We start from the raw sequence: 14,177 nt of genomic DNA on the forward strand, positions 1-14,177 counted from the left end.
GGATACGCTCTGTGTGGGGTGGCAGATGAAGAACCTGGTCTTTAAGGACCACGGTGCCCTAAACTCAGTGGCCATGCCTGTGTGGATGTTTTTGAGGTTCATATCCTCATGTGGGAAGTGCTGGGCTGGCCATTTGCAACCAATGGCACACCGCATCCAGCAGACTCCACAGGGTTTTCTCATTTAAACAACCATTGTAGCACTCCAGGAAAATGGGAGCTGGGATGGAGCATCCATTACGGTAGAGCTGCACCGTGCTGTGATGCATCTGACACGCAGTGCATCTGGAAGCAGCTTTATTTTTCACCCACGTTTTTAATTCCCGTGAGCAGAGCAGGAAGCACAGCCCCACAGGCTCCAGCAGCACAATCTGCAAGCCGAGATTACAGCTTTGTGAGTGCGGGAGATATTTCCATCCTCCTGATGGCTGAGCCAAGAGGGAAAAAGGGGAGGGGAACAAAAAACGTCCATCTATGAGGCGAAAGCTCCCGAACGAGGAGCCCCGGGCACAATCCCGCGGCACCAACCCCGGCCCGCAGCGGGGCCTCACCCGGCCACCGCCCTCAGCGGCCCCACCCGCAGCCCCGCGCCCGTTGCTCGGCAGCTGCGAGCCAACCGAGCCTGCCGGGAAGGCGGAGGGGCAGCACCACGGATAGCTCCTATTGGTCGAAGGAGGTGAGGGCGGAGCTCGAGGACGGCCGTCTTCTTCGCTATTGGCGGAAAGAGCCGTCAGTGCGGGGCGGGGGGCGGGGCCTCGCGGCTAGCGGGGCCGCGTTGAACGCCGCGTTAGGGCGGGGGAACGGAGTGAGGGGGCGGCGGCGGTCGAGGGTAAGCGAGCCGCCGGCTGCGAGGAGAGCGGCGCGAGGTAGGGAGCGGCGCGGGGGCCGTCCTCACCTGTCACCGGGCGCTCCGCCCTCCCTCCTCGCGGCCCCCGGGCTCCGGCCGCGGGCGCGGTCCCTCGCGGTAGCGGCCGGGCTGGGGCTGTGCTTTCGTCTAAGGGGACCCTCGTCCGAGGGAGGGCGGCAGGCAGGCAGGCGGGCTGCGCGCGCGGTGCCACCGGCTGTGCGCCGCCGCGCGGACGGATGCCGGCTGCCCTCAGGTAGGTGGGAGGGGGGCGGAGAGGGCAGACCCCGGGAAGGCCGCCTCTGGGCGCGAGGGCTCCCCGCCGCCGTCGCTGCGGCAGGCGGCACCCCGGAGTGGCGCTGCGCGAGGGGGGGAGCGGCTGGGGGCTGCGGCTGGGGGCTGCGGTTGGGGGCCGCCTCCGTGCGCGGGGCGGGGGGAGTTGCGAGGGCAGAGCCGCGCGACTTCTTATTCGTAGCCGCGCTTCTTTTCACAGCAACGTGAATAGCTGTAAAACACATAATTCTACCTAAATTAAGTTGTTTAAATTGGAGATAAACAGATGTCTTAGACCTGCTTCTCTTATAAGAAATCTCCCTGTAAGTAAGTCGGCACGCGTGTTGTACCCTGATGAGCATTTTGATCCTGGAACCCTTTTATAGATGAAGTTGATGTATTTCTTCAAATTCATTTTAATATCAGAAATGGCAGAATGTTACAGCTAAAGGGATCCATAGCACTTTCACCTAACTAGCGGCAGTGGATGCAAAGCCAACAATTTCTGCACAGGATTATTAGAAAAATGAGTAAGGAGTCATGCCTGTTTCCATTTGCCAGCAGTGTGACAAGCTTGTTTGCTGATGGCACACCCATTATCCTTTGTTTACTTTTATGGGTCTTAATCTGAATTAATTGGTCACAAAAGCCAGGAAATATTTAAATTCTCGTTATTCTTTAGAAACAGAGAGAGTTATGTATGTATATACTACAGTATATAGTATGTACGCATGCATGCATACATGTTTTTATATATACGCTATACTTATGCTTTCATACATATTTTATACGTATATACATACATACATGTATGCATGGCTTTGCAGGTTTTTGCAGGGAAATTACATCATTTTCAAAAGAAGCAAGGATGTCAAAATAAAAATATCTCATGAAGATAGACTACAATGAACCCCTACAACAACTCAGTATGATGTCCCAGAAAGCTGACACAGATGAAAAAATATTTGAAACCTGGCAGTTACTCAAAGAAACTGCTTCAAGATTGTGAATGAACTATCTGCGAACTTACTCACCTACTACGTTTTTTTAAAAAGATGTTTGTAGGTGCCAGTGTTACTTTGTAGAACTGGTATTTTGATGCCTGCATTAAAACAAGAAGTGCTGGGGCACAGAGACTTTGAACACATCTGCTAAACCTGTCAGTTTTGCTCTGTCTGAAGGAGGAAACTGTACAATTGTTTCATTTCTGTCTCATTCTCTGATGTATGAAATGGGATTTGATGTAGCTAAAAGCTCATATGATATTTTGCTTTCATGCACGCTTGACTTTAATAACACAAAATGGAGATTTTGTCTCTCTTCAGTGTTCTATTAAAAAAGCAAGTCCATTTAAACCAAGTAAAAGCAATCAGGGGAAATATCTCCCTTATTTTTAAACAAGCAAACTTAAGAGAAAATGTAATGAAATGTATCTTAAAAAGCATTGGCAAAACAAAAATAAGCCACTTAATGAGCTGGCTTGTTGAGGGGCTTGTAACTCTGTAATGAAACAATTTGTAGGTTGTCAATTGAAAGCTCAGATCTTTCTAAAAAAGCCCATAACTTATGTTAAATGTCAAAAGTATCCCAAACAAAATTAAAAACTGTTTTTACAATAGAAGTTGTCAGGCTCTTCTCCATCCCAACTTCAATGATGGATGAGGGGAAAATACCTATGTGTTTCCTAGGAAAATAAACCTTTCAGCTGTTATTGAGGTCAGACAGAAGATGTCATGAGAGCTTTTTTTGCTGATTCGTATCTTTGTTTATTCATACAAAGCGGCTTCCTCCAATTTGCAGACATCAGAGACTGAGCAGATAGGCATGAAGACACAAGATCAGTGAAGCACTTCATAGAAATGTTTCATTTTTAAAATCTATGCTTCTAACTAAGCCAGAATGGTACTACAGCTGAGAAAATGCAGCAGTCTTTTCTATTACGTATCACTTAGATTGTCTGCTTAGTCACCACAGATTTAACCTGTACTAATGTCTTTGTGCATTCCTGGTCATGTGATAGTCAAGACCAAAAAGAAGAAAGAAAAACCCTTCAGTTACAGCTTTTCTCCATATTTTTCTGCCTTGTTCCTTTTGAAAGATAGTTTTTCATTGTCTCTGTTTTCAATAGTCCTATTTGATTACTTTCATGATAAGCCTTAAACCACTTTGCACAGTTTCCAGGTAAGTACTGTTCTTTTGTTTAGCACTGAAAGTCAAACTGTAGTGTGGAAATCATACATGCATGGTTGCTGAAGATAGCAGCTACTGACCATTGTGCACAGACATTATTAACGCTGTGTGGGTGCTTCAGAATGGGCACCAATAGCAGGCGTATGCTATAGGGTTTGGTTTGTTGTATCGTCTCAAATCTGAGAAAAAATAGGGCAGCAAGGACAACTTTTAAGAATAGATTTTTGGTAGTTTAGAGCATGTACTGGTAGTTCTTGCTTTGCTGGGACTATTGCGTGAGTAGAGATGCAGGTTGTGATAGCTTTGTACGTTAGCAGGGTACGGAAAGGCTTTAGAGGTCAGATGGGAGTGAATTTGGGACTTAAGAAACAATGCAGTTCTAGCACGTGAAACATGTCTCTATTCTGTGTGCACTAGGTGTGAAGAAAGCAGAAATATTCTGTATAAATATGGCTTGTTCTTTTTCAGTGTGTGTTTATGTCAACAAGCATGGAAATTCTGGGCCTCACCTGGATAAGAAAAAGGTTCAGGAGCTTCCAGATCACTTTGGACCAGGTCCTGTCAACGTGGTACTTCAACAAGCTGTACAAGCTTGTGTGGATTGTGCCTATCAATCCAAAACAGTCTTTGGATTTCTGAAATCTGGCCATCATGGAGGGGAAGTGATAACTGGTATGTGAAGATGTTTCTAATTTTTTTGTTTCTTCACTTGTTTGTGAACCTAGGGTAGGGAGAAAGAACGGAAGTAACCTGCAGTGAGATTCTATCACTTTTGTAACTCCTTAAGCATAGTCAAGAATGTATGTTTGTGAACTACTTTATTAAGATAGTCCTGGTGGAGTATACTTTATATCACTGGGAGTCCAGGATTTTCTGAACAGTTCTTAAATCAGAGTCTAGCAATAGCAAAGTTGAATTACATGTACACTGTACAGTTAGGTTGTTGGTAATAAGCAGAGCTTGTGCATCTCAACAGCTGCAGCTATACAAGCTATACATTTGTCAAGTAAGCTCAGTATGAGTGGAGTATCAGCTTTATTAATTCAAGTCATTCTCATAATCTTATCCATACATAATGTTTGTGTTCTTAATACCTTAACCAAGTGAGTGAAAAGTTTCCAGCTAATCTGTTTAGCTTCCAGGCAAGTGATTCCACATGTTAAATTTGCTGCTTCCTCCTTTCTCCCATTCCCTGGTCTCTTAGGTCAGTGTTTGTTCTCTTATGTCCTCTATTAAGGAATAGGTTTAGTTCTGCTACATATTAATGCCATGCCTACAGATAAATTATCCTTACATCTCAAACTGAATAGCTGCTGCTTGACATTTTTTTTTTCCTTCTAGGCTAGGAAGTCTCTGTATGGCATGCCAGCAATGTTTTGTTGCAACGTTCTTAAAAGAAGAAATCTTTTACAGCGTGCAAGTTCTTTAAGATATGGTGATGCATTGTGGTTTAACCCAGCAGATCACTGAGTGTCACGTGGCTGTTCATTCACTGCCCCCATCTCAGTGAGATGGAGAGGAGAAATGAGGGAAAAAATGAGATAGAGAAAAAGAAAAGCATAATAATTATGGCATGTATATCTACGTATACACACACATACTTGTAATCTAGATTTATAACAACGGATGCACAAGCAATTGCTCATCTCCTCTTGAGGTCTTGAAACAGTAAACGTTCGGTGCAGAAAGTCTATACCAAATTAACTTGAAAAACTGATGCTTTCCAGCTTCAGGTGAGACAATTATTCATTGATCTTTTGTACATTTCAAGTGTGCAAGAACTCACCTCTGGAAGACTGATATTTGTAGATAAAATTGATATGGCTTACTGGGCTCTGTTAGTGGCTCTTTAGATGTAGTAAATTTGATGTTGTTAATGATCTTCTGCATATGGAAGTTCTACTTCTGCTGAATTTACCTGTCATTAACAGCTTGCTGCATTGTGAAATCATTAAATAGCAGCCTTTAACATATTTAACTCTGGTTTTTGAAAAGCTGAACTTCCTAATTGGGACTCATACATGTATGAACCCTTGGTGTCTGGTGCTGACTTGAGAATAAAACTTCAGTTATTACTTACAGGGCCTGCCTTACAGCATAAGATCACATGGCAGTGCCTTCTGCTTTCAGTATTTTACCAGTGCTGTGGTACAACTGGGTCTGGTTAATACCTGTTCAGATACAAGACAGAGTAAGGAAAATGTGTTTATTATTTCAGATCAGCCCTTTTTTACAAGGCATCGATTGGTTACTTGGTGGTGAATGTTGGGTTCTATTGCAGATGTGATGCCATCCATGCAGTAACGGATGGAAATACGTTAAAGGAGCAGCATAACAATTTATTTCACAGGGCAAAGGTCAAGAGAGTGCTGATTCCATATTACAAATCTAACAAAACTGAAGTGGCAGAAGCATTCTTTGAAGGCTTAAGCAGATGAGGGATGTTCAGTTTTCTGTTACAAAACCTAAATCAGAGAGCATTGAAATCTGTTGAATTTTGGAATAGTTGAGAGTAAGAATGTGAATTCTGTTTGTAACAGAAAAAAACTTGTTCTCATTCCATCCCTCTACTACTCGCATCTGCTCCACATGTCGAAGTAGGAAAAGAGTCATTTGTTGCTCCGTTAATTGCAAAACTGTATTTGTCAGACACCAATTCTGAATCAGCTCTCATACCTGTTACCGTGCTTTCAATAACAAGACTGCAGTTGGGGTTGGTTTGTAGGGAGGCTAGATGAATTGAAAGGGAGTGGATTGGGATAGTATAGCTGCTGGACAGAAACACCTATTTTAAAAGATGATCATCCTATGAAGTATGCCAGTTTTCCCACCTTGTGTATGTGACCTGAGGAGCTATGTTAAGATAAGCTTAAGATAATGGCAGGACAAGGGGAAATGGCTTTAAGTTGAGGGAGGGAGGATTTAGGTTGGGTATCAGGGGAAGTTCTTTACGGAGTGAATGGTGAGGTGCTGGAACAGGCTGCCCAGAGAGGCTGTGGACACCCCTCTTCCTGGAGGTGTTCAAGGCCAGTTGGATGAGGTCCTGGGCAGCCTGGTCTAATATTTAATAGGGAGGTTGGTGGCCCTGCATATGGTGGAGGGGTTGGAGCTTCATGATCTTTGAGGGTCCCTTCCAACCCAAGCCATTCTATGATTTTCTGATTCTAAGCTCAAATGCTAGTGTCTTGGGAATCAAAGCAGAGTTTCTCTTTGCCATCCCTATTTACAGTTGCTTAACTAGGATCTGTAGTATCAGAAAGAAACCTGGGATATAATTGGAGTAAATGCAATTAAATTCTTCTGTAAAATAGTCAATTTAAAACCCTTTATGTCTTGAGCGATCATGGAAAGAGTGACATAAAATGATTATTTAACGGATGTATTTGGGATCTCTGCTTGATTACTATAAAAAGATTCCTTCATAAGACATTGTATGGAGTTGGCTGATATTTGCTGAAATACCCCTGTTGAAACTTTCTGGTGTGGAATATTGCTTCCAGTATTTCATCATACCTTTAAAAACTTATGAAGTTTCAATCTACAAGTTTTGGACTCCTTCATAGTGCTTTTCTGTAGCCATTTGAAGTATTACTTCTGCCTTTCAGTCTTGCACTGAGACTTCATTTGGTGGTCTCATTCTCTACTGATCTAATTTTCTCATTTGTTTCCTTTAATATTATAGTGCTTATCATTGATTGTGTCTGTTAGTATCTCTGAAATTCTATAGAAAGATGGCTATTGCTTTCCTTTTAGCAAGTTGCTGCAGCTACTTCAAGCCGACAAATAAAAGTTTGCTTTCTCCAAAAACCTCAGTAGCCACTGCTTTGCTTTTTTGATACAGATCAAACTAGAAAGTTTATCATTATTGTCTTGAGGATTGTGTACTTGAAAGAGAAGGGCTTGTGGACTTAAAAGCTGCTTTTTGCCACAAGTGTTGTGTTTAATAGAAGATGTTATGGTGGATTGCATGTCTTGCTTTACTGAATTCACTAAGTAGGGAACCGGTTCTCTGGGTGTCTTTGTTCCACTTTGGGATAATGTTGCCTGAAGATCATAACTGTGAAATACACCTCAAGTTCTTCACTAAACTCCAGTTTTATACAGACTTCAGGAGAGAGAACGTAATTGCTAATAGAACAAGTTAAACGTGCTTAAAAAGCTCTCTGTGTGTTTTTTGTTGCTGTTGTTTGTTTGTTTGTGGAAAATACTCTTCCTTTATTTAATTCTGGAATTTTCCCAAGAAATTATTGGAAGTTGTCATATAAGAAGAGTAATAAAGAGCATATTCTAGGAACTTGTTTCACAGATTGTACCAGTTACCCCCAAGAATATGCTGCTCCACTAGCATATGTTTTATAACTTTCATAGAGTAATTTTCAAGATGGTAATGTGGAGTTTACACTTCTGTGAACCTGTTAGCTATATTTTCCAGCTCTTAACTCTCTTGCCAAAGCAGCATTTGTTTCATGCAGATTTTTGCATCAGGCTTCCAACTTCTTCCTCAGGCTAGATGTTGGCCTAGTGCAAGTGGAGCTGAGAACATACAATGATGAGAGAATGGAGTGGTGTTCCCACTGATGTTTAACGACTCGTAGTTGCAGCATTGTGATCAGACTGTATTGTGTTAGTGTGCATGTGAGTCTAGGATTTACAGCCTTGTGCAGCTCTGCATGTAGTCTCTTCAGTTTTTTGTGATGGCTATTGTCTCCGAACATATGGAGATCTACAGATGATAATTGTCCTCTTGCATATGAAGTTAGAGACTCCCTCTACTGTGTAGAACAAATTAAACATTTGCTAGTTAACATGAGAGGTTTTTTTATGTTAAAAAATTCTTTTTATATTTATAAAAAATAGACACATAATGCACTCCTAAACAAATTCTCAGAAGATAACCATTAAGAAAGATAATGAAAATGCTTGACTGAGATTGCATATGTGTTAATGCTAATATCAGACAATGAAAAAAAAATCAAACCTTATGTCCACATCCTGCTCATAATATTTAACATATACAGCTGAGATGATTTATGGAAGACTGTCTCAAACTTGTCTATTAGACATTTTACTGGAAATTTTTTAATGTAGTAAAGGACCAGTGATTACTTGAGAATGACTATTCTTCAGTAAGTCTTGTCTCACAGGAGACTTGTTAACAGGCTTGGAGCTTGTTATTATCTTCAAGAGAACATAGCAAGGAATTAAATAACAAAGCTGCAAAGCCCATCGTTTTGAACAGATTGATGCTTTTGTTTTCTGTAGCAGAAACGTTACGTATAGAAGAAAACAGCACTTCCAAAGAGCATCGCTTTTCTGAGGACTCTATGGATTCTGCACTTAATTCAGTAAATCTGTCAAGCCCAGCCCGTCGAAATTCCACTGAATATCGTACTTCGGGGAGTGCAGCATATTACAGGAATTCCTTTCAGCCAGTGACTGCTACCTCAAATTCAGCCCCGATCCTGCGCCGGCTGTCATTGAGCTCTGCTGGGAACAGCAGTTACTATGAAGTCAGTAGGAATCGAATACAGAGGAGGATTGAAGGTATGCCTGAACTTTCCAAAGTATGTAACAGCTTTTATGAACATGCAAAGTCCGTGAGTTATGAACAAAGAAGTTCTTTGCCACAGAAAATACGTTACATATGGAGTGAGATGTTGTGCTGTTGCCAAGCACATCAGGCTTGCTAATGTAACTTCAAATGCAGAACTTAAGCGTGCTAGAACTAATACCATGGTACAAGCCAGAGGAGTCTTGTCTGCTGCTCTTTCCTCTCACTGCTGTCGTGGACCCTGCAACAGGCTGGATTGGACAGTGCTGGTTAAACACAGCTTGTTTCCTGAGCATTTTATCAATTATTTCTGTATTGCTGATATACAGATATAGGGTTTTTTCCTGTTCCTCTGCACAGTTGAATTTCCATTTGCCACTTTCCCAGATACTGGCATCTTGGGACCTGGGAACCAAACACAAGTCAAACTAATCCCTCTAGGTATGTCATAATGCTGGTTTTTATGTTGCTGTAATTATCTGCAGTTGTATAGAGTATTTAAGACAAATGGAACTGTTTGGTACATGAAAGAAAATAAAACATCCTTTATTTTAATATATGACAAAGAATGAATAATAGAAGCCTATTGTTAAGAATGTCATATGTAAAATGAAATGTGTTAGTCCTGTACAGACTAGTGATACTTCTTTTCACAATATTCTTACGCTGAAAGCTGCAAGTTCCACAACTGGACCAGATCTGAATTCTCTTAAAAGGGAACCTTCAAGAATATTGAATAAGGGGGTGGTGATGGTTTACCAAAGCAAATGGTGATGTGGCAAGTTCTGTGATTGACTTATGGTTCCAGTCTGCACAGATACAAAGCTCCAAGGCCAAAATTTTGCTAGAAGAAGTGAAGTCAATCACATTCTCTTCTCATGAATACTATTTACATTTTGTAAAAACAATTGAGAAGCAAAAACATCGGTGAACTGATCGGTGAACTGTCACCCAGTCATAACAACATTCACACAGTATTACATAATCTTGTATACACCGAAAATACATTGGGAATTTCCCTCAAGAAGCATTGATCAGTTTTTATCTTTCTGCCATTCAACAAGACCTGGACAGGGTGGAAAGGGAGAGAAAAAACCTTATGAGGTTCAACAAGGGCAAGTGCAGAGTCCTACATCTGGGGAAGAGTAACTGCACGTATCAGTACAGGTTAGGGTCTGACTTGCTGGAAAGAAGCACTGCAGAGAAAGGCCTGGGTGTCCCTGTAGACAGCAGGGTGACCACAAACCAGCAATGTGGCCTTGTGGTCAAGAAGGCCAATGGTATCCTGGGATGCATTAAAAAGAATGTGGCCAGCAGGTTGAGTGAGGTGATTTCCCCTCTCTTCTCTACCTTGGTGAGGCCACATCTGGAGTGCTGTGTCCAGTTCTGGGCTCCTCACTTCAAGAAATACAGAACTTCTGGAGAGAGCCCAGTGGAGGGCCACAGAGATGATGAGGGGCCTGGAGCATCTCCTGTATGAGGAAAGGCTGAGACCTGGGGCTGTTCAGCCTGAAGAAGAGAAGGCTGAGAGAGGATATTATCAATGCTTATAAATACCAAAAGGGTGGGAGTCAAGCAGATGGGGCCAGGCTCTTGCCTGTGGAGCCCAATGACAGAACAAGGAGCAGGGGACACAAACTGGAATAAATGACGTTCCATTTGAACACAAGGAAGAACTTCTTTACTGTGAGGGTGACAGTGCCCAGGATCAGACTGCCCAGAGAGGTGGTGGAGTCTCCTCTGGAGATATTCAAAACTCATCTGGACGTTTTCCTGTAACTTACTGTAGGGAACCAGCTTTGTTAGACTCAATGACTTGCAGAGATTCTTTCCAACCACTGCAGTTCCCCCTTGAGAAAATGTCTTTCTCCAATTTTTCAGTTTAAAAGGAAATTACATCCTAATTCAAAAAGTCTTGTTTATTTTTAGGAAGAGACAGATCTCTTGGTAAATAATGACAGAACAGTCTGTCTGAGCTTTCATAATACCTTTACTGAAGAACTGATTAGAATTTCTCCAACACATACATATGAGAGTTTACCTGATAAGAAACATCTAGAATGACCACAAATCCATTTCCTATCTTCTGAAAGCAAAGTATTATTTACTAACCAGCTAACTGCAGGAGAAGACTCTTAACAGAATAGAAATTTATGTTCTTAACATGCTCCTTTTTGAAGAAAATGGTAGAAAAGAAAGAAGTGAGGAATAGAGGATACTTAAACCAACCTGGATCCACTAGAAAACTTCAAAGTAGGGACAGTTACAAAAGCTCAGCTATTCCATTGAGGGAGTAAGCACAAAAAGAAAGACTGAAGCCTTTAGCTAGCAGTTTGTCAGAAAACAGTCTTAAATATGCGCAAGGGTGGAAAGAGACTTCCTATTTCCTTAAATGCAAGCAGATTGAAACAGTTTCTTTTGATTTCTGTATCTATGATTTTCATAAACAGTTACAAGAACGGTGTTCTCAGATTGGATATTATGAGTAAATGCTTGTGTTGCATTTAAGGAAATAATAAGCAGCAACTATTTCTCATCCAAGAAAAAGACAAACACGTAAACTGAATGAGCAGCTTATATACATATATCCCCTAGATATCTGCAGCACTCCCATGGTGTTGGCAGAAATGGCAGAGAATTTATAGAGATGCATACCTCCTCAAGCAGAAAGCAGAGGTTACTAAGGCACACTACCCCAGGTATCACCAATAGCAGTAGAAGCTTGTGCTTAGGCAACTCAAGTACACCTTTCACCCCCCACACGAATATTAAACATTACCATCATAGCATCCCCCCCCCCCCCCCCTTTTTTTTTCTTTCTTTCCTTTTAAATTGTCTTTATCTCAGGCCCACGAGATGCATGGAAATCACATTTGGATTTTCCAGTCATGAGTAAAAACAGATTTTTAGAAACATTTTTGTGCTGTTGGTTTTGTTTTTAAACTAAATAAAAAAGAAATTAATTCACAATTGTCTCCATTTATTATTGATATTTAAGTTTTGAATTGAAATCTGCTTTTTCCCATTCTGGGCATGCAAAGTAGTATAACACTGTCTTGTCCATGCAATTTAATATTTAAAGAGTAAACGTTTTGCCTGGTAAACTGGCCACAACTCACTGTTTTTTTTGCTATCCAACAATTTGTCTACAGTAACTTCGAGTTTCCCATTCCAAGTCCTTCATATGATATCTCCTTTTTCTCCCAAGTAGTAATAAGGGTCAGAAATACTACTTTCATTTTTCAGAATTTTAGTAATAGTATTTAGTATTTAGATTGTTCCCTAGGGAAGGGATGATTGAACAGGAAACAGCACAACACCTGTATTTTATAGCCTTTGTTCCTTGGTTACTTTTTTGATTAAGATAACTATATACATACTATAATATGGAAGGGGGGTGAAGGGGGAGGAGGGAATTATTTTTCCCCAACAATGTATTTTTGTAAATGCTGTAACATTTTTGCTCCTTCACGTTTTCCCTCCTGCCCTCAGACTCATTTTTGCTGACAACCCTGTGCTCTCAAAGCCATGTTCTAGGCTAATATTATAACAGGGAAGCTCTCTATAGGTGCCAGTTGCTTCTCTTTTCTTATCATCAATTTTCAGTTAGTTTTAGCATCATAATAGAGAAGAATTATTTTCCTGACTTGCCACCAACCACTTCTCACTTCTGACACTCTACCAAACTGATGGATGTTCTACATAAAGCAACACTTTCCTTCTTCCCTTTTGATTTAGTAGATTTTTTTTTATTTTAATGTTTGTTTCAGTCTACATATTGAAATAGGTTTTACTGGGCACCTTTACTTCTCAAACTTTCTGCATTCAGGTTTGTAAAGAAAGGCAGACTTTTCTTCTACAAGATCAGACAGACAGCACAATCTTTGGCCAACAAATTCTTGTTTCTTAACAAGACATTTTGCTCTGCCAAGTTGCCAAGTAGCTTTTGCAACTGACATTTTGCTCTGCCAAGCATTTAAAACTGCATTCCTTTTAGAGACCTTCTCTTCGTTACAGTCTATATGTAACTGTGATACATATTTTCTCTGTATTTGGGAAAACCTAATAACAGATACAATTTACCACCAAAAATATTTGCAGTCATAGACTTTTTCCTACTTTTCCAGTACTTGTTTGATACTTTCTTTTTCTAGTAAGCAAAAATTCTAAGCCCTTGTCCTCCAGTAACTGTCTTTCATTTTCTGATACATTCAAAGATAACCTTTGGAGGCATGCCTTTTTCTGGGAAGCCAAGTTCTAACAGCAGAAAAAAATTTCAAAGGCTGTATGGAGAGCATCAACTACAATGGCAATAATATCACTGACCTTGCTAGAAGGAAGAAATTGGAACCTTCTAATGTGGTAAGAACATAACTTTATCATCATCTAAACTTCTGCTTCTCCTTCTAAGGAAAGTTTGTGAGTGTGTGTGACAGATGTTCTGAAATCATATAATATATAAAACAAAGTTTGTCACATGCCTAAAGATTTCATTATACATACTTTTATGATTTTTTTTTGTTGTTGTTTGTTTGTTTTTAGTATCTGGGAACCTGTTTCTGCTGGGATTTAAGTTTCAGCTTTACAGAATTAGCCTTCAGCATCAGATGAATGTTTTTTTAAAAGAAAACCAGTAGATCAGTATATACATTTTTGCTTTCATCTTATAGTAACCCAAAACTAGGATAGACAGTATTTATTGTTAAATCAATTGCAGTGTGTCAAGGATCTAAATCCTGTTATCTTCCATCCCCACAGAGCAAGTTGCGTGGGTGTGCAAAATCATTAGAAAGGGAAGGCTCAGAGCCATTTTATGGGAGCTCCGTAAAGCATCAAGATACTAAACTTTGAAGCTTATTAACATTACAGGGATTATTAACATTACATTCTATTTTTTTCTCTCCAAAGCATTCATAGTTGCTTTCATGTTTAAACTTGTGTCTTTCTGTAAGGGTTGATCAGGAAATCACTTTAATTTCTATATTTTTAAGAATCTAGGCGTTCCTAAAATAGTTGGTGGATTACATGAGCAATGTGGGTAGGAAATAAATGTATTATTACCCTGAATTTGAGATAGATCTGTTCAAGGCTTTCTTCTGTACAGTACTGCAGCCTTCACAAAGCCCTGCTCACAGTATGTATAGTTTGATTACTGCTTTTTTTCTTTATGTATTTTGCATAGTACATAACAGTAATGAAGAATAAGATATAAGATAAGCATGTACAGTAGAAATAAAGTGCAATGATTCTTCTTGGACAGATGTGCAACTTCTGAGATGTCTGTAGGACAAATTCCAGCTTTTGAAAAGCATAGCACAGC

At 40.6% G+C, this 14,177-nt stretch overlaps 1 protein-coding gene across 1 annotated transcript; it reads left to right on the plus strand.

Moving 5' to 3' along the window:
- Positions 1-478: 478 nt before the first annotated feature.
- Positions 479-5,774, plus strand: LOC149911594 (uncharacterized; the record flags this gene model as incomplete). The annotated part of the gene is made up of 3 exons (XM_090133607.1): positions 479-1,099; positions 3,775-3,978; positions 4,648-5,774. Coding segments are annotated over 3 exons (830 nt in total), but the record flags the coding sequence as incomplete, so codon positions are not given.
- Positions 5,775-14,177: the final 8,403 nt, after the last annotated feature.

This window comes from Phasianus colchicus, unplaced genomic scaffold (assembly GCF_987193195.1).
Source record: "Phasianus colchicus unplaced genomic scaffold, bPhaCol1.hap1.1 HAP1_SCAFFOLD_85, whole genome shotgun sequence".
NCBI classification, from domain to species: Eukaryota; Metazoa; Chordata; class Aves; order Galliformes; family Phasianidae; genus Phasianus; species Phasianus colchicus.